We start from the raw sequence: 20,339 nt of genomic DNA, 5'->3' as shown, positions 1-20,339 counted from the left end.
TCTCTCTGCCCCCCCCTCCGGCGCCGCGTAATCATAGAGGCGCGGGAGGGCTAGACGGGCCCGCTCTCTCCGGAAATTCCGGCTACCTCTCCGGGGAGGGGGAAAAGGCCCTTCGGACAATGGGACCATAGAGCAGCCAGGGAGCGGGAGTGGTCCGGCCGAAGGGGGGCCGCTCTATGGGGCTGGGAGCCGCCATGCTCTATGATGCGCGGCGGGGGCCGCAGCCGCAGAAGCACCGAGGAGGCCCAGCAGCTGCGCGGCCAGGTGGGAGCTCTCGGGGTGGGGGGGTGGGGGTCTCCAGCCCCCCCTCTGCCCCCCCCTTAACGCCTGGGGGGGCAGGGGGAAACCTGGGAAGCCCCTCAGTGTGGGGGAGGGGCTGCTATTCTCCCCCTGGGGGGGTGGAGGGTGGTATTAACCCCTCCCATGACTCGCAGGGGGGGGGACTGAAGTAGCCCCCCCCCCAACCCAAAAACATGAGTGGGTTCAAAAAGAAAAGGCCTTTGGGGAAGAGGGGCCCTTTTTATCCCCTCCACCCTTTAAAGCAACCCCCCCCCAAGATATGAGGAAGGGGCGGGGGTCTCTTCTCCCCCTCCCCATTTACAGTTGGGGGAGGCTAAAAACGTACACCCCCCTCCCCAACTTCCAAATGCTGACTTGTTACACCCCCCTTCCCCTCCTCCAAAACCTCCCCCCCTCCCCAATTTGCTTCTTTGCCTGAAAGAAAGAAGGGGAGGGGGCAATCCCATGCAGGGGCCATATCACCTGGCTTGGGGAGGGGTCTTGTCTCCCAGGTTCCCCTGAGGAGGTGGTCTTCTGCCACCCCCGCCCCCATTCAAATGCAACCAGGGAGGAAAGGGGGGGAGGGGAAGCCTGGGTATCCCCTCTCTGTGGGGCAGGGCCTGCTATTCTCCCCCTGGGGGTGGTATTAACCCCCCCCCCTCCATGACTCACCTGAGACAGGGAGCAAGTGAAGTAGCCTCCCCCACCCCAAAACATGGGAAAGAGTGGGGGCTTTTTATCCCCTTCCCCATCTTAATAGCAACCCCCCCACACAAGATATCAGGAAGGGGTGGGGGGGTCTCTTCTTCCCCCCCCCACCCCATTTACAGGTGGCCAGCTAAAAACTGCATCCTTCTACATCTCCCACCCCACCCCCAAATGCTGACCTGTTACATCCCCCTCCTCCGCCTTCAAACTCCTTTCCCCAATTTACTTCTTTGGTGGAAAGAAAGAAGGGGAGGGGGCAATCCCACACAGGTGCCAAATCACCTGGTTTTTTGGGGGGGGGATGAGAGTGGCAGGTGGGGCATCTCCCAGGTTCCTTCAAGAGGTGGTCTCCCCCCTCCCCCATTCAAATGCAACCAGGGAGGAAAACTGGGGGAGGGGATTTGGGGTGGGTGGGGGCTGCTCATTCCCACGTGGGGAAGAGGAGGGATGTGTGAGAAAGCCTTCTCAGGTGGGTCTGGAAGAGGCAGGCAAGGGGAGATGCAGAAGGACTTTGAAAAGATGGAGGGGAAGATGGTTTTGTGGGGTAAATGGGGGAAAAAACCTGGAGAGTATTTGTGGGAGGGGGGATCAAAGAGGGGAGGGGGTGTTTAGGAGTCTTGAGTGAGAATCCCTGCTAAGAATCTTAAGTCCTTGGCCTGGCTGCTTAAAAGCCCCAGAATGGAATCTGAATGGAAAAATAAAAAGAGAATTGATGTAAATAATAATAATAATAAAACACTATCTGGTGGTGAGTGGGTGGGTGTTTTTTTTGTGGGTGGGGGGCAGGCAGCAAATTTAGTGATTCACTCATTTGAAATGCAAGGGAAAGTAGAAAACGAGAGCCGAAAGAGGCCTCTCTGTGTGTAAACAGGTTGTGTCTACTGAGATTGGGAGAGAGAAAATGAATTTAAACAGCGTGGGAGATGAGGCTGTACTTGGAGCAAAGAGCTTTGGAGACAGAAAGTGAAATCCTTCTGTCTTTATTGACAAAATAAACATCCCTTTAGGAGGGCAACTGATTAAATTATCTCCCCCCCCCCCTTCCCTCTCTCTGATTTTGCTTAAATGTCCTTTCTTTTAGTCTGTGCTGAGTGGTTTCTGGAGCAGAGTCTTTCTCATCACTCAGTCCAGGGAAGCCTTTCTCGTAGGTAAGAAAATCTGAAATTCTCCTGTTTTTGCTAAAGTCTGGGAAAGCGGTGGCACCTGGCTGACCAGGTCTCAGTTCAGAAGCTAACTAGTAACTACCGTGTGTTTTTCGGATTATAAGACGCACCTGACTATAAGACGCACCTACATTTAGAAGAGGAAAATAACAACAAAAAAGGCTTTTGGCCTTCACACGCCCCACTTTTGGCCCTTTTTGGGACCTTATTTCTACCCTTTTCCAGCCTTTTTTTCTACACATTTTCGAGGCTTTTTCAGCCTGGTTTTGAGCCTTTTCTTGGCCCATTTGTTTGGCCTGTTTTCTCGGCTTTTTTTGACCCATTTTCAAGGCTTTTTTCAGCCTGTTTTTTCAAAAAAATGGGTCAAAAAAAGCTTCAAAAACGGGCCGAAAAAGCCTCAAGAATGGACTGAAAAAAAGGGCTGAAAATTGTGTCTGCGGAGGCCAAAAAATGGCCTGCGGGTGGCCGGGACTTCTGCAATATTCAGTTTATAAGATGCACAGACATTTTCATCCCCTTTTGGGAGACAAAAAAGTGTATCTTAATAGTCCGAAAAATACGCTAGCTTATTTAGTCAAGTTAGCTAGCGCTTGGTTGGAAGTCTTCTTGGTAATCCAAAGATTGTTGGTTGGACTTAATGGTCCTTGTAAGAAAACCAGGGCGGGCTATTTCCAAATTCCATAAGATTTCCTTTTATTACATATTGTTCCAACTTAAGACTTTTAACTTAAACCAACTAACTGGGATCCATACAAGAGACACAATACCTTTACATTCTGTTATTTTTAACCTTGCGTGGTTAGCCTTTGAAGGGAAGATACGCTGCTTTTATTTATGCTATTAAAAAAAACCTGCAGGCAAAAAAAAAGAATGATTAAAAATGGAGCTCTTTAATTATTATTATTATTTTACTTTTTTTAAAAAAAATGGATTGTTGGATTCCCCCCCAACAAGAAGAACAGGGATATAATCGGCTTTTAGACAGAATATCAGCAAAGAGACGGAATCTGCAAAGATGAAGCGAGGAAAGCTAAGGCTGAAAATGAACTAGGCATTGTGACGGAAAGTCCGAAATAACGACAACAAAAAAGCTTATTTCAACATGTAAAAAGCAAGAAAAAAGTCAAGGAAACGATAGAATGAGAGAAAGGGGCAAGGAGGAGACAAGCAGAATTGCATAATTCTTTTTTTTCTCCCATTCATCTTTACACAGAAGGGGGGAAAAATGCAACCTCTTGAAAACCACCTTAAAAAGCAGATTAGGAATACCTTAAAGGAAGCTAAAAGGAGAGCTGTGGATGGTTTGTGAGTTGTGTTAAGCTAGTTAGGGATTTCTCGGGTTGGGTAGATCAGTGTTTCTCAACCTTGGCGACTTTAAGTCCTGTGGACTTCAACTCCCAGAATTCCCCAGCCAGCTGTGCTGGCTGGGGGATTCTGGGAGTTGAAGTCCACAGGACTTAAAGTCGCCAAGGTTGAGAAACACTGGGGTAGATGATAGGTCCTACTTTCAGATCATCATCTTTCTCTTAACCACCCCATAATCCCTGGCGCGGTGGAGTCTGGGCAACTGAATGGAGCTAGAAGTGTGTTTACTGGCCGGCTGCCCTTCGTGTCGCAAGTGCGGAGTTTTATTCAGCAGATAATATTCTCATTGTGCCCAGAAAGAGAAACATGGGCTCTACCTAGGATTGAACTCACAAGACAGCCGTGTGCAGCAGCTCCCAAAAAGCCAACACAGTTCTAGGCTGCACAAACAGAGGGATGGAATCAAGATCCTGTGAAGTGTTAATGCCAATTTATAATTCCTTGGTAAGGGCACACTTGGAATACGGTATCCAGTTTTGGTCGCCACGATGTAGAAAAGACGTGGAGACTCTAGAAAGAGTGCAGAGAAGAGCAAACAAGAGGATTAGGGGACTGGAGACTAAAACATATGAAGAACAGTTGCAGGAACTGGGCATGTCAAGTTTGATGAAAAGAAGGACTAGGGGAGACATGATAGTAATCTTCCAATATCTCAGGGGATGCCCCAAAGAAGAGGGAGTCAAGCTATTCTCCAAAGCACCTGAGGGTAGAACAAGAAGCCATGGGTGGAAACTAATCCAGGAGAGAAGCAACTTGGAACTAAGGAGAAATTTCCTGACAGTGAGAACAATTAATGAGTGGAACAGAAGTTGCCTCCAGAAGTTGTGAATGCTCCAACACTGGACGTTTTTAAGAAGATGCTGGATATCCATTTGTCTGAAGCGGTGTAAGGTTTCCTACCTAAGCAGAGGGTTGGACTAGAAGACCTCCAAGGTCCCTTCCAACTCTTTTTATTCTATTCTAATAACTACATAAATACACACTGGGGATTTCTCCCTCGCCGCCTCCCTTCTTGTATAGTACAGCTTCCGTTTCCCTCAATTTGCTCTAGGGTTTTTGTCCGTTTTCGTTTTCATGCTCAAAACACAAAGCCGCCTTTGTCTCTTCAAAGTGAAACACCAACCTTTGAAGATGAGGAATGCAAAAGGGGTGGGGGGGAAGAAGCAGGAACCGGTAGCTTCTTTCAAAAACATACTGCAAGGTTGTTGGTTTTCTGTAGGCCCTGGCTATCTCCTTGATCCTTCCCCTCTTAGTTTCTACATTTAGATACCGATAGTCCTCGATTTGCAACCATTCATTTAAGGACCAAAGTTGCAGCCGCACTGAAAAAAAGCAACTTACGACAATCCTTTTCCATACTTACGACTGTCGCAGCATCCCCCAAAGCCACATGATCAAAAATCAGAGGCGTGGCAACTGGCATGTCGTTACGACAGTTGTGGTATCCCGAGATCGTGTGAAACATGATAGCAGTGTTCCAATATCTCAAGGGTTGCCCTAAAGAAGAAGGAGTCAAGCTATTCTCCAAAGCACCTGAGGGTAAAACGAGAAGCAATGGGTGGGAACTAATCAAGGAGAGAAGCAACTTAGAACTAAGGAGAAACTTCCTGACAGTGAGAACAATTAATCAGTGGGACAACTTGCCTCCAGAAGTTGCGAATGCTCCAACATTGGAAGTTTTAAAGAAGATGTTGGACATTTGTCTGAAGTGGTGTAGGGTTTCCTGCCTGAGCAGGGGGTTGGACTAGAAGACCTCCAAGGTCCCTTCCAACTCTGTTATTCTATTACATTCTAAATGGCAGTTATGGTTGCAAAAACCCAACATCTATGACAAACCCCTAGATGGGAAAAAGCAGAGGTATTTAACGTATTTCTTGAATACATGCTAATCGATACCAATATGTTATGGCTTTGGGGGAATGATCTGCAGGAATTGGATTAAAGAAAGATGCTGCTCAGATAAGAGGCCTCAGCCGGATAATGGGAAGAGCAAGAAGCTCAAAAATGACACCCCCCCCCCCCAATCCCTAAATTTGCAAAGTCTTGCTAATGTAGATTTTACAGCAAACTGGAATTGGATGATTTGGTCCGGCTTCTTGCGTGGTCAGTGTGGGTAAGACAAATGCTGTTATCTAAAAACTAAAGGCACAGATGGTTATCCCGAGAGACTCCGCAGGTCCTTGGCCACTATCAAAAAAAAAAACCCTTGATTCAGCCCGAAATCTGCTTTGTCTATTGCGAAAGTCCCTTCTCGTGCGCGTGTGTGTGTGTGTGTTAAAATGCCCCAAATCTTGGGACCTTGGCAACAAGCCGGGATATATGAGTGCGTTAAACCTCCGAAAGTTCATTGAGAAGAGTATCGGCTGTTTGCTAATGCTTGATTGTGGTTTGTTAATCGGGCGCTTAAGTTTAAGAACAGCCTGGATCAGGTTGAAAAGGATGAGCCAGCTGCTTCTCTTTTATAATTAAACAGCTGGTTTGTTTGCAATAAAACCTGCGAGGGGAATCAGATCTGTTTCTCTGCCTAAGCCTCCCCTCTATGCAGGTGGTCCTTGTTTAGTTACAACAACACTGAAAAAAGTGACTTGCGACTCCCTTTATCGGGCTTATATAACCGTTGCAGCTTTTCCCCGGCCCCGTGATCAAAATCTGGACACTAGGCAACCGATTCGTGTCTACGACGGTGCTGCAACGGATATAAGTTTGAAAAAGTCACTTTTTTTCAGGCCCATGGCAACACCAGCGGACTGTTGCAAGTCGAGGGCTGCCTGTACAAAGGTGCCTCATTCCTAAGCAGGCAGTTGAGTGAGTTTCGCACCCCTTTATGGCTTTCCTTGCCACGGTCGTTAAGCGAATTGCTGTGAGTCCCACGGATGTTAAGGGAATCGGGCTTCCCCATTGACGTTGCTGGTCAGAAGGTCGCAAAAGGGGATCGCGTCGTAAATATGAGCCAGTTGCCAAGCCTCTGCATTTCGATCGGGCAGTCATAAGTGTGCGAAATGGTCGTAAGTCCCTTTTTACCAGTGCTGTCGTAAACAAATTGTTGTGAGTCCACTACCTGTGCTTCCTTTCTCTTGACGAGGGATGTTATTTCTGTCTCTTCCACAGTTGGGATTTGGGGTGCCAATTCTGCCGCCTCCCGATCTCCCATGGCGCTGAAGGCAGAGGCTCCCTTGACGGACTACGCCGAGGTCTCCCGCTTCAGGGAGAAGGAGAAGATGGCTGCTGATTATCGACTCCTGCGCCGCCCCTCAGGGAGGCAGGAGGCAGCCCTTGTAAACCCCATGGACAAAGGTGGGGGATTTTCCTCACAAGCAGGGTGCGTGGGCGGCACTGGGCAAACAGTGGGAACTCAACTCAGCAGGGGCGTCCGGAGTCCCGGGCAGAGACAAGACTCAGGGTTAAAATAAGGTGGTGTTCTCTGAGCTTAGGTGTTTTCTCGCAGGCGTTTCATGACCCAACTAGGTATCATCATCAGTGCTAGAAGCACCGTTTGCAGCAAACCTGTTCTGACTGAGGCTTCCCGAGAGGATGAAGCCAACTCCTGGTCCTGACAAAAAAAACCTTTTATTCATTTCCTGTGAATTCTGCTCCTTCACATCTAGCAAAGTCTTTCAAGGGAGGATTTACAGTCACAGACCTTATCTGGCTTGGAGAGCTGCCAGGCCGATCTCTGCAAAACTTGGCAAGGAGTCTTGGGAGAGTCACGAACCAATGAAGCAAACTAATTGTCTCCTGCAAACTCCACTCCCCTTTCACTCCTCTTTTATTCCCATTCACTGTCCACCTGTGGCCTTCCTCCCAAGTCGACCCCTGTTCTTTAACTGTTCCCTTCGTCTGGCAGCTCTGCGCATGCGCACACTGGGAACAGGCTCCAGCTGTTCTTCTCCCTCACTGATGTCTGACTCCGAAGGCAGCTGATAACTGTCAGACGGCCCTGGCCCTCTCTCTGCCTCCGACACAGAGCCCTCCTCAGAGCCTTCCCCAGACTCCAGGACTGGCCAAGGTTCCTCCCCAACCCTCCTCACTGTCTGAATCGGCTGCCAGCTCTGCTGGCTGCTGGCGGGCCACAACCAAGGTATCGGACGACAGTTTCAGAGGCACCGAAAATTTTAAGGGAAGCGAGTTGTCTAATCCAAAGTGAGAGACAAGTGTAGGATTAGGGCAAGCTCGTGGGCGTGTGTCATAACTCTTTAGCAAGAGGGAACATTACAGGGGTTGGATCAAAGGTTCTTGGTAACCCTGCTGTTTTGGCTTATTTATGTTACACCTTTATTACTCAACGAAAGTATGTAATTAAGTAATTCAACGTGGCAAACATACATGATACTCCTTCCTCCTTGTCTTCCCCCCCTCTTTCGCCCACTACTATCCTGTGAAGCGGGTTGTTGTAGGCAAACGACAACTGAAAGAGGGACTGGCCCAAAGTCACCTAGCCAACTTTTATGGCTAAGGTGGAACTAGAACTCCCAGTCTCCTGGGGATTGGCCCAAAGTCATCCAGCCGGCTTTCATGGCTAAAGAACTCATTGTCCACCAGGTTTTCACCATAGACCAGGCCTTTTTCCTCGCTTTCATGCTGGCTGGGGCATTCCGAAAACATCAGAGCATCTTCTCGTGCTTAAGAGAAACAATCTTGAGTTCTAGAACTTTCCCTTGGTGTGAATTTTGCGGTTCCTTTTCAATGAAAGCCCCGTTTTCCACCACCCCCTGCAGGACAATACCCATTTTCAGAATCTGCCGGCCAGGATGAGCTCGGGATCTCCTGGAAGCAGGAATACCTGGTTGCCGAGAACCCGGACGATGGCCGGCTGGTGTGCATGGTGTGCGGGGGCATCTTGGCCACCTCCGGCCCCGCGGCGGCCCGTCAGCACATCCTGCAGCAGCACGCCCACTCGCTGGACTTCACCCTGGAAGAGAAACGCAACATTCTGGAGGGCTGGAGCGAAGGAGGCGTGCTGCCCGCCGTCGATTCGCCACCGGCAGGTAAAACATCTCCCTGTTCTCTCTTCGTTGTCGTTGTGTGACCCTCGCGGATTAGAACGGCCAAACCAGGCGCCTGGCGCTGCGCCCCGCAGCTTCTGATTCCCTTTCTGGCCCTTCCCACCCCAGGCGGTCCCGGCGAGAACAAGCAGCCTGCCGAGATCGAAGTCCTCCTTGATACGGAGGAGCAGCCCGTGAGCCGGAAGCGCGGGCCCGCCCAAGCACGCCGCGGTGAGTGCTAGGTCATGGACGTGCCTAGAGCAGGGGTGTCAAACTCGATCTCATGGAGGGCTGCATCAGGGTCGTGCTTGGCCTCGGGGTGGGGTGGGGGGGACGTGGCCAGCTTGACGTCTCAAGGGCGCCTGTGGTGGCCTGCTGGCGAAAATGGAGCTCGGGTGAGCCACGCATTCCCCCGCACCTCCGGGCCCTGTTTTCGGCCACGGCGGCCTCCTGCCAACGAAAACAGAGCTCCGTTTCCGCTGCCGGAAGCACCGCACACCGGTCGTTCGCTGCTTCCAGGGCGGCCCCGCGGGCCAGATCTAAGCACCCTGTGGGCCAGATCCGCCCCCCCGGGCCTTGAGTTTGACACCCTTGGCCTAGTGCATCCTTTTCAGACCCTCGGGCCTCGTTGGACTCCAGTAGTCCTTGACTTACGACCACAGTTGGGACTAAGATTTCCGCTGCTTAAACAACGGGGGTTCTTTAGTCGGGCAAACGGAAGTCGTGCCCAGTTGTTGTTGTTTTTGGCCGGAGTCATTAAGCAAAACCACTGCATTCGTTAACGCAGTCATTAAGCGAATCTAGTCCGTCCGTCTCCCATCGAATTCGCTGGTCGAAAGCTGGCTGGGGAGGTAGCCATCGGCAAGCCCTTGATGCCGGGAGGGTTGTGGGAGTGTGAGTTCCCTTTTTTTTCCCCAACGCCATTGTATCTTCCAACGAACGGTCGTAAGTCCAGGACTGCCGGAGTTCTTGGGTCCCGTCTCCCAAGTCTGCCACCTTGGAAGTGAGTGTTCTCAAAGCAGCTGCACCCAGTCTTGTCATGAGCAATTCACGCTGTGCCGGGAATGTGTGATTGTGTGTGTGAGAGACATTAGGCAGTCAAAATTCCTCGCTGATCTCAAAAGGCAGATAAGGTATCCCTCTTTCCGAGTCTGTCAAAGACCTGCCTAAGGCTCCTCGGAGATATAGCAATATAGCAATAGCAGTAGACTTATATACCGCTTCATAGGCCTTTCAGGCCTCTCTAAGCGGTTTACAGAGAGTCAGCATATTGCCCCCAACAATCCGGGTCCTCATTTTACCCACCTCGGAAGGATGGAAGGCTGAGTCAACCCTGAGCCGGTGAGATTTGAACCGCTGACCTGCTGATCTAGCAGTAGCCTGCAGTGCTGCATTTAACCACTGCACCACCTTGGCATCCCAGCATCCTTTGCTGCAGGCTAAGTTCGGGGGGGACCCCCCGGCCCGAGAGCTTCTGGGAGCTGTAGTTTACCCGCTGGAAAAACCCAAGTCCCCCCCCCCCCTGTTTTTCTTTACTTTATTGTCATTGTACGTACACAGTTTACATGTACAATGGAATTCGCATAACACCCGGAGACCAGGCCCAATACCCATAACAATCCCCTAACACACACACACACACACACACAAAACACAACAGATCAAGTAGTGCTGTCCGATAGCTCACCGATGGTGGCCCTTTCGTTCACCGTTGAATGCAATGACAGCTCTGGGATAAAAGCTATTCGGAAGACGCGTGGCCCTAGTTTTAATCGTCCTGCCAGAAGACAACAGTCTTAAGAAGATTGTAAGCAGGATGGGAAGAGTCTCTGAGAACGTTATGCCACTTCCTCAAACAGCGAGATGTGAAGATGTCATCCCGCGTGACCCGTTAAATGCGTGCAACGTCAAAAGCGCGCCGACAAAACTGCAGCGAGAAAACAGCGAGGTCGAAAGCGCTCCCACAAAAGAGCGCCGACAAAACCGCACCCACAAAAGCGCGATTAGGGTTACGGTAAGGGTTAGGGTTATTACCTTGTTTTCGCGTTGTTTGTTGATGGCACGCTTTCGTCGGCACGCTTCTGTGTGCGCGATTTCGACCTCGCTGTTTTCTTGCCGCGGTTTTGTCTGTGCGCTTTTGACGTTCACGCATTTGTCGGTGAACCGTCATCCAGGGCTGGTAGCTGGAGCCCGGTGATATTCTGGGCAGTTTTAATGATTCTCCGGAGAGCTTTCTCGTCCGCTGCAGAGTTGCTCCCGTACCATGCAAGAATGCCGTATGTCAGGACACTCTCAATAATGCTGCGATCGTAGGACAGAAGCAGATGCTGAGATAGATTTATCTTCCTTCACATTCTCAGGAAGTACAGCCTCTTCGGTGTCTTCTTCACAAGCATGTTAGCATTCGTGGTCCATGAGAGGGTCCTCCGAGATATAAATGCCCAGAAATTTAATACTACCTACCCTCTTCCATTGCCTCGCCATTCTTCCCTAGGTGGGTTGCTGCAGGACATCAGCCCTGGCTAAATGCAGATAATCCTCGACTTACAACCCACAGTTGAGCCCTTTTGCTAAGTTTCTTCCCATCTTTACGACCTTTCTCAGCACAGTTGTTGAGTGAATCGCCGCTAAGTTAGTAACACAGTTAGTCAGAAGATGTATGAACGAAGCCCCCAACCTACTAGGCAAATCCTGTCCTTTTCCCCAAGGGCCTCCATCCTGCTTCCTTTTGGCAACTTACACGTAGTCCTTGACTTATGACCACAGTTGAGCCCAAAGTTTCTGTTGCTCAGCGAGACAGTTGTTAAGTTGAACTTTGCCCCGTTACAAGAACTTTCTTGCCACCGTCGTTTAAGTGAATCCAGCTTCCCCATTGACTTCGCTTGTCAGAAGGTCGCAAAAGGGGATCACGGGACACACACACACCCCAGGAACTGTCACAAATACGAGTCCATTGTCAAGCGTCTGAATTTTGATCGCGGGACTGCGGGGATGCCCCAACGGTCGTAAGTGTGGTGAAACGGTCACAAATCGCTTTTGCCAGTGGCGTCGTAACTTCGAACGGTCACTAAATGAACCGTTGTAAGTCGAGGGCTGCCTGCTGTCATCTTTACCCAAGTTAACAAAGCGGCACCGAACAAGTCACGGAAAACTCTGAAACGCCTTGATTTGAAGTGTATTTTGTGTCCGTGCTAATGCAGCTGCTTCCTAACCGTTTCTCTTTGAGTCTCTCGTTTTCGTTTTGTCGTGAAAAAACAACAACAGGTTCTGTCCTCACAAAGCTACACAACACCATTCGAAACCCCGCAATTGAACATGAATTGTGCTTTTCTCGTCTTTTCTCCCTTTCGCAGCAGAGGGGTTGAACTTGGAAGCTGAGCGGCGACTTTCGGTTCGACAGAGGCCGCCCGCCAAGGATCCGAGGGGCCAGGAGCCCATGAAGGCTGCAGGTAACACGGGGTTGGCTCGGAACCACTTGTTGAGTGTAGCTTTCTGATTCTCCTTTCCTCTCTGTCCCTCTCCTTTTGTGTGCTGAGACTCTGTTTTCATGCCAAAACAAAGAATTTGTTCAATGAATTCAGGATGCCTGAGCAGAAATCTTGGAAACCAATAGCAATAGCAATAGCAGTTAGACTTATATACCGCTTCATAGGGCTTTCAGCCCTCTCTAAGCGGTTTACCGAGTCAGCATATTGCCCCCAACAACAATCCGGGTCCTCATTTTACCCACCTCGGAAGGATGGAAGGCTGAGTCAACCCTGAGCCGGTGAGATTTGAACAGCCAAACTGCAGAACTGCAGTCAGCTGAAGTAGCCTGCAGTGCTGCCTTTAACCACTGCGCCACCTCGGCCAGGCAGTGGAAGAGATAGATTTATTATTATTAGATTTATTACATTTATATGCCGCCCTTTTCCCCAAGGGGACTCAGAGAGAGTAGAGAGTAGAGTTGGGGAGAAACACCTAGATTGAACAGCCAAGAAGTAGAAACGGATAAAGATTCAAGAGAGGAATCTGGTCAAAAAAAGTAAATAAATTAAAAAGCATAGCAATTAAAATATTAAAGCGGGCAAGAAACAATGGATTGATGATTTCTCTTTGTAAGTATTGAAGCGGGCAAGAGATGATGGATAGATAATTTCCCTTTTTGGTGGTTCTGTTTTGCTTTTGCTTTCTTTTAAAGCATAGCAATTAAAGTATTGAAGCAGGCAAGAGACAGATAATTTCTCTTTTTTTGTTGTTCTGATTTGCTTTTCCCTTTCTCTTTCTCTTTCTCTTTTCTTTTAAGTAGGTGACATGATTAGAAGTTAGCTAGGATAGAAAGGAAAAGTCTTTTAATAAAGGGTGACATGATTAAAGCTAGAAATGAGGGATAGAAATGAGAGAAAGGGGAATCTTAGTGTATGCATTTTTTATATAATGAAATAAAAGTAATAAGAGAAAGCGTGGAATAATTGAACAATGACAGATTGCAACCTAATATAAATGTGTATCATTGTTAGAAATACGTAAGTTGATTTGAATGTAATAATTATGATTAACTTTATTAGTTTTATTTGCATTCAAATGTATGACACCAAGGTGCCACGCCGTTCATGCGTTGATTTGATATATTTGTAAAAAAATCAAAGACTTGGTGGGGTGGGGAACAAATTCAGGATGTCAAAACTTAAGTTTCTAGCCCTTATGAAAAGGAAAGGGAAGCTTGAAAGCTGGCAAAAGTTTTGGGGGATTTTGATTCCATAGAGATGGCGATTTTGGACTTGATCAAAAAAGTCCAGTTGCCTCCTGAAAAAGCACCTTTGAGATTCCCGGTCTGTGGGTGTTTCTAGTCCTCAAGATTCTGGAGGAAGCCATGAAAACGTCCTTTGCTGATTTTTATGCCGTTAATCAGGGCTTGAATAAAATTGGATTAGAGCAGCGGGAGAGGACATCAGACTTATTATTTTAACAGATAACAGATTAACAGAGTCGGGAGAGACCTTGGAGGTCATCTAGTCCAACCCCTTCCCACCCAAGCAGGAGACCATACTTAATTCAAAGACCAGTACAATGAGAAATACACAAAGAGTATCTAGTTAAAAGTTCTAGAATAAAATGACTAACAAATAAAATCTCTGTCGATTAGATTTACATCCTGCCATCTTCAGATTAAATGCAGGTAATCCTTGACCTACGACCAAAATTGAGCCCAACATTTCCGTTTGCTGAGTGAAACATTCATTAAGTAAGTTTTTTCCCATTTTACGACCTTTCTTGCCACCGTTGTTAAACGAATCACGGCAGCTGTGAAATTAGCAGCAGAGTCGTTAAGTGAATCTGGCTTCCCCCTTGACTTGTGAGAAGGCCGCAAAAGGGGATCACATGACCCCAGGACGCTGCAGCCGTCGTAAATATGAGTCAGTTGCCGAGCCTCTGAATTTGGGGGATGCTGCAGTGGCCGTAAGTGCGAGAAACTTTCGTAAGTGCGAAAAATGGTCGTAAGTCATTTTTTCCAGCGTCGTAACTTCTAACAGTCTCTAAACGAACCGTCGTAAGTCTGAATTTCCACTCTTAGGACTCCGTCGGCTTTAGATGTGCGAGAATCGGAATAAGCGCGGTGTCATTTTTCACACTGGTTTTTGCTCTCTAGGAAAGGAGTGGCTGTCAGAATGCGGACTTCCCAGTTCGGCTCCGGCTGAAATCCGCATTTTCACCGACGGCTCTTTCCCAGCTGGATTCACCCTAAAGCTGTACTGCCGTTCTCAGCCAGGTAGGTGGAAACTCGAAAGCAATTTTTTGCAAACCTTGTTTTTGAAGACTCTGGAAATATTGGCGCCACTCCAGCCTTGGCACAAGATCACAAAAAGTTTTTATCTACAACTGTTGCACCAGACCAAGGTCACACACAACAATATCCGGTATCTCGGCAGTCCAGACATGGAAATCCTCTTCTGTTTTGTTTTCGGAGGTGGGGGTGTTGTTACGTTAAAAAGAGATTGTTTAGTCGGCTGTTCCTGGGATGTTTTTTCCCTTTTTTCCCCCCCTCCTGCCATTTCTCTGCCGAACCTCTACTTCTCTGCCTAACGTCGCTTTAATCCATGTGCTGTAACATTATTATTTATCCTTCTTATTATCGTCTTCATTCTCCCTTTTATTGGTGGTATTATTATTATTTACTTGACTCATTAAACATGAAACTCGGTCAACTGAACAGTTAAAAATGTATCACAAATATTATTAACTGGTGCTGATATGGGTTGCTGCCAGCATCCTAGGTATCAACCAAGTACCTTCTTAAGATTATTATTATTATTATTTCTTTTATTCATTAAACATGCAACTCAGTCAACTGAACATTGAAAAATGCATCACAAATACCATTGACTGGTGCTGATGGTTGATATGGGTTGCTGCCAGTATCCTAGGTATCAACCAAGGACCTTCTTAAGATGATGATGATGATGATGATTATATGTGGTTAATCTTTGGTGAGATTCACAGCCTTTGGGGCTGGTTGGTAGCTCAACAGTTCAAGTCCTTACCAAGGACCTAGGAACTTGTAAGGTAACGTCGGAGGATATAAGATGTTCCAAGTAGGGCGGTTTTTTGTAGAGTCAGAATGTTCAAGTCTGATAAATTTAAAATTTCCAAATAACAAGGTAGCCCTTTAGGTATTATTATTGCGTGGTTAATCTTTGGTGAAATTCACAGCCTTTGGGGCTGGTTGGTAGCTCAACAGCTCAAATCCTAACCAAGGACCTAGGAACTGTTGTTGTTGTTGTTGTTGTTATTATTATTATTATTATTATTATTTCTTTTATTCATTAAACATGCAACTCAAGTCAACTGAACATTCAAAAATGCATCAAAAATACCATTGACGTGCTAATGGTTGATACGGGTTGCTGCCAGCATCCTAGGTATCAACCAAGTACCTTCTTAAGATTATTATTATTATTATACAATTGTATCACAGCGGCCAGTTGTTTCGCCGGATTTGGCATTGGTTACTAGTCGGGCCCCACCCAGGGGCCTAGGACGTCGTAACGTATTTTCATAATATGCGTGCGGATCCAAGCAGTGCGGCTTTTTGCATTTGACTGATGGTGATTTTGCCAATTTTTAACTGTTTTAAATGTAATTCCAGTGCTTTTGGAATAGCACCCAGTGTGCCAATTACCACTGGAATTACCACTGCTGGTTTGTGCCATAGTCGTTGAATTTCAATTTTTAAGTCCTGGTATTTTGCAATTTTTTTCATGTTCCTTCTCGGCGACCCTGCTATCACCTGGTATTACTATTATTGCGATGTCTATGATTGTGACCTTATTTTTCTCAACCAGTGTGATGTCTGGTGTATTATGCACCAGTATTTTGTCTGTTTGCATGCAAAAATCCCACAAGATCTTGACCATCTGATTTTCGGTGACTTTCAGGCTGATGTTCCCACCAGTTTGTTGCTGTTTTAATATTATAATTTTTGCGCAAATTCCAATGGATCAATTATGCTACTGAATTGTGCCGCAATTTATAATCAGTCTGCGCGATTTTTTTTACAGCAGCTGAGTAGGTGATCAACAGTTTCATCGGCTTCTTTGCAAAGTCTGCATTTGGCATCATCAGAGGATTTTTCGATTTTGGCCTTAATGGCATTTGTGCGGTGGTTGTTGTTGTTATTATTATTATTTCTTTTATTCATTAAACATGCAACTCAGTTAACTGAACATTCAAAAATGCATCACAAATACCATTGACTGGTGCTGATGGTTGATATAGGTTGCTGCCAGGATCCTAGGTATCAACCAAGGACCTTCTTAAGATGTACGATGTGCCAAGTAGCACAGTTTTTTGCCGTCCCACTGGTGTTATTGCAGAAAGCTGCAATTTCTTGATGTGTTTTGCAAAATTCTCGGACATGGTGCCAAGCGCCCCGATGACAATGGGTAGTTTCGATGGCCAGGTTGCGATATTTTGTGATGATATTATTATTATTATTATTATTATTATATACTTTCTTCATTAAACATGCACTCAAGTCAACTGAACATTCAAAAACGCATCACAAATACCATTGACTGGTGCTGATGGTTGATACGGGTTGCTGCCGGCATACTAGGTATCAATCAAGTCCCTTCTTAAAATATACGACGATAATTATTATTATTTATTAGTATTAGTACTGGAATTATGTTGCTTTGCATGTAGACTGCTTCTGAGCCAGACACAAATTCCTTGTGTGTTTAATCATACTTGGCCAAATAAAATAGTCCTCGACTTATGAACACAACTGAGCCCGAAATGTATGTCGCTAAGCAAGACACTTGTTAAGTGAGTTTTGGCCCATTTTACGACCTTGTTAAGTGGCTGCATTCTTTTGGGTGTTTGGCTTGATATTTGGTTCCCCCAAAACTGCAGAAAAACTCCTTGCCAGGAGAAGAGGAGGGCGGGAGGACAGGAAGCTGAGTATTTGGATTGTTGTGCGTATCTTACAATGACAACTGTGATGTGTTTCGATTGCAGAACCATCGCCAGGCACGGGAGCTAAGGCAAACACAAGGAAAAAAACAGTGGGTAAGCATGATATTTTTGTTTCCTTGAAATAGCTGGTCTTCGTTTTACATCAGGCTGCGTTTCATTGGGCGGGGAAGGGGTCAGCGGCGGATTCCCCCCGCCAGAGGTCACTAATATTGTCCAGTAAGAAGATTCCCCTTGGTTCCAAGGAGAGACTTCTGTTGTCCATCCGTCAATGTTTTAGCCCTGAAACCAATTAACAAGTTGGGGGTTCTTCCTTTTTTCCCCTCTCCCCCCCCCACTTAATATAGGAGGCTGTCTTGCTTCTCCCCTTGTTTTTCTGGTTTGTCTTGGGATCCTTTAAGAAGCAACGTGGTTATCCTACCACATCTGTACATTAATCAGCAGTGAAGTTCTGGGAAGCTGACAAATTGCAGGCCCTTCCTTTTTTTAAGCTCGCCTCGTGTCAGCAATGCAGGAACTAGAAAAGTGTTATTTTAAATGATGCCAGGTTAAAACGGTGATAAAACAAAAAAATGTGTGCGGTTCGAGCCCCATACCGTTCGCACGCGGATTGCAAGGGATATTTCCGATTGGCAAGTCATTCTGCGGGTGTGTGTATCAAGTACGTTAATTCAGTTGTAAGTCTTTGTGCGTGTATATCATGTATTTTAATTCACTTTTAAGTGTGTGTGTGTGTGTGTGCGTGTATATCAGGTACTTTAATTCAGTTTTAAGTGTGTGTGCGTGCATATCAGGTACTTTAATTCAGTTTTAAGTTTGTGTGTTTGCATATCAGGTACTTTAATTCAGTTCTAAGTCTGTATGCGTGCATATCAGGTATTTTAATTCAGTTTTAAGTTTGTGTGTGTGCATATCAGGTATTTTAATTCAGTTTTAAGTTTGTGTGTGTGCATATCAGGTACTTTAATTCAGTTTTGAATCTCTGTGTGTGCATATGAAGTACTTTAATTCAGTTTTAAGTCGTGTTCAGAAGATGCTTCACTTGGTTATGACGTGGCTTGACCGGTTTGATGGGCAAAGACAGAATTAAAAGAGTTGGAAGGGACCTTGGAGGTCTTCTAGTCCAACCCCCCTGCTCAAGACAAAAAGGCTCAGTTGTTTGTGGGCCTTGTGGGATGAGACATTTGCAAAGTGAGTTCTGCTCCCATTTTATGACCTTTCTTGCCACAGTTGTTAAGCGAATCACTGCCATGGATGAGTTAGTAACCCGGTTGTTAAGCGAATCCCCGTTGACTTTGTTCATCAAAAGGTCACAAAAAAGGGATTGCATGACTCCGGGACACTGCAACCGTCGTAAGTGTGAATCAGTTGTCAAGCATCCAAATTTTGATCATGTGACCACGGGGAGGCTGCAGTGGTCGTAAGTGCAAAAAATGGTCGTGAGTCCCTTTTTCCAGTGCTGTTGTTACCTCGAACAGTCACTAAACCGACGGTTGTAAGTCGAGGACTACCTGACCAATGACGCGCGCCCTTGCCTCTCTTCCCCAGATCGCGACTGCTCCGTCTCCCTGCTGCGGCTCCACTCCAGGGACGCTGGCGGTCACCTCCACCCAAGCCAGGACACCCTCTCTCCCCGTTGCCCGCTGGGCAGCTCCGCCGACAGCCGCCCCAAAGACTGTGGGGCAGTTCGGGGAGCGGCCAAACGGGGAGCCCCTGCTGGCAAGGAGGCCTCCACTGCCCTCGGGAAAGGCTTCAACCCCTCGTGGCGCGCTCGGTTCCTGGTGGACTTCGACGACGCCACCGGCCACCTGGTGTGCATGGTTTGCGAATACCCGTTGCGGCGCGTCTGCCTGGCCACCGTCAAGCAACACATCCTCCAGTGCCACGCCGAGACGCTGCAGATGCCCCGCGAAGTGCGGCGTACCATCCGTGAAGTCTGGGAGAACCGGTGCCAGCCCTCCGCCCAGGCCCCAAGGAAGTGACGGACTCACTCCTCCATCCTACTTGACTTTCTCGGGAAGCCGCAAGAGAAAGGGTTAAAAAGAGACCAAATTCTGTTGGACCAGGCAGGCGCCATGGGGCGGAGCTTGAGGGAAGGAGGCTCCACCCCTCCTCGGAAGCCCCGCCCCCAACGCTATCACTCCCTTCTCCCTCGCTGGAGAACTGAACAGATTCTAACTCTGCCGCCATTTTTCAACTCTTAATTCTGCTTTTTTTTTTATACGCACAACACACACACACACATATATATATATATTATTTGTTTCTGTTTTCAACTTTGTTTTCCCATCCTAAGCAGAAGCAGCTCTGATTTCTCTTTCAGGCCGCAGCCTTATTTTTATTTTTTCACACCGCCACGGAGAACGGAGTCAACGCTAAGTCAGCGAGTGGAGAGGGGAGATTGTTGCCACTGCCTTCCCCTTATTACAGGGTCTGTTTATTGAAAAAGGAAAAGATAAAAGTAAAAGGAACTCAGGGGGAAAAAAATTTTTTTTCAGTTGCAGTCTAACCCTTTGCCTTTTTTTCTTTTCTTTTTTTCATTTTTAAATTTTTTTACGTTAAAAAAAAACTGCAGGAAGACAGTAAGTAAGACATCTCCTCATGGCTGAGACTGCCTTTTGCAGCCACAGGAGGTCATGTTCATTGCCGAGCGCTGTGTCTCTGCAATTCAAGGGACAAACCCCCCCTCCCCCCCTGTGCTTTTGGCCTTCCTGATTTAACCGGGGGATTTACAATATATCAACCTGGGCCTTTAAAAACAGATTCATTGAACCACAGGGAGCAGTAAAGTTATATTTTATGTTCTACCAGCGGCCTCCTATCTATCTACGTTTTGAGTTCTGCGTTCCAATCACCCCTTCTCTTGTACTTCTGCAGGTGGTGGTGGTGGGGTGGGGGAAATGGGGTGGGCATTTATCTTTTGTTAGAATTTTTGAGCAAAGAAAAAGGTAGCCGGATCCATAAATTGTGCTGAATCATCCCCCTTCAGTTGCTTTATGGTTTTGCATCTGGCCCACAAACGCTGGTGTGTATGTTCAGCTAAGCCAGGGGTCGGCCATTTTAAACACTCAAAAAGAGCCACAAAGGTCCTAACGGGAGGCCCCCATTCAATTCTGGAGCCGACTGGAAGTCTGCCCCCCCCCCACCATAGAGTCGTCTCCTAGCGCTGCATCCTTTTTCCTCTATCTGTCCTAACCAAAAACCCTATCGATTGTAGAGCTGAACGGCGACAGGGAGCTGCAGCAGAGGGATGAAAGAGCCACATGCGGCTCCGGAGCCGCAGCTTGCTGACTCCTGAGCTAAGCTGGAAGTCCGGTTCCCTCACCATAGTCTTCTCCTAGCACAGTGTCCTTTTTCCTCTACCTGTCCTAACCGAAAGCCCTATCGA

At 47.3% G+C, this 20,339-nt stretch overlaps 1 protein-coding gene across 2 annotated transcripts; it reads left to right on the top strand.

The window, feature by feature from the left end:
* Nucleotides 1-113: 113 nt before the first annotated feature.
* On the top strand, nt 114-19,758 carry SPINDOC (spindlin interactor and repressor of chromatin binding). 2 transcript variants are annotated; one of them, XM_087705240.1, is made up of 9 exons: nt 114-264; nt 2,069-2,135; nt 6,624-6,809; nt 8,231-8,500; nt 8,627-8,728; nt 11,851-11,946; nt 14,127-14,246; nt 16,997-17,047; nt 18,500-19,758. In XM_087705240.1, the coding sequence occupies exons 1-9, from the start codon at nt 202-204 to the stop codon at nt 18,931-18,933; spliced, it is 1,389 nt and encodes a 462-aa protein (XP_087561366.1). In that variant the 5' UTR covers nt 114-201; the 3' UTR covers nt 18,934-19,758. The 2 variants fall into 2 exon arrangements, with proteins under 2 accessions (XP_087561366.1, XP_013927164.2); XM_014071689.2 differs by lacking the exon at nt 8,627-8,728.
* Nucleotides 19,759-20,339: the final 581 nt, after the last annotated feature.

The sequence above is a fragment of the Thamnophis sirtalis genome, unplaced genomic scaffold (assembly GCF_051295495.1).
Source record: "Thamnophis sirtalis isolate CommonGarterSnake01/CBP01778 unplaced genomic scaffold, rThaSir2_p1.2 scaffold_2, whole genome shotgun sequence".
NCBI classification, from domain to species: Eukaryota; Metazoa; Chordata; class Lepidosauria; order Squamata; family Natricidae; genus Thamnophis; species Thamnophis sirtalis.
The sequence above is the reverse complement of the archived record's forward strand: the minus strand, read 5'-3'. Positions and strand labels throughout refer to the sequence as shown.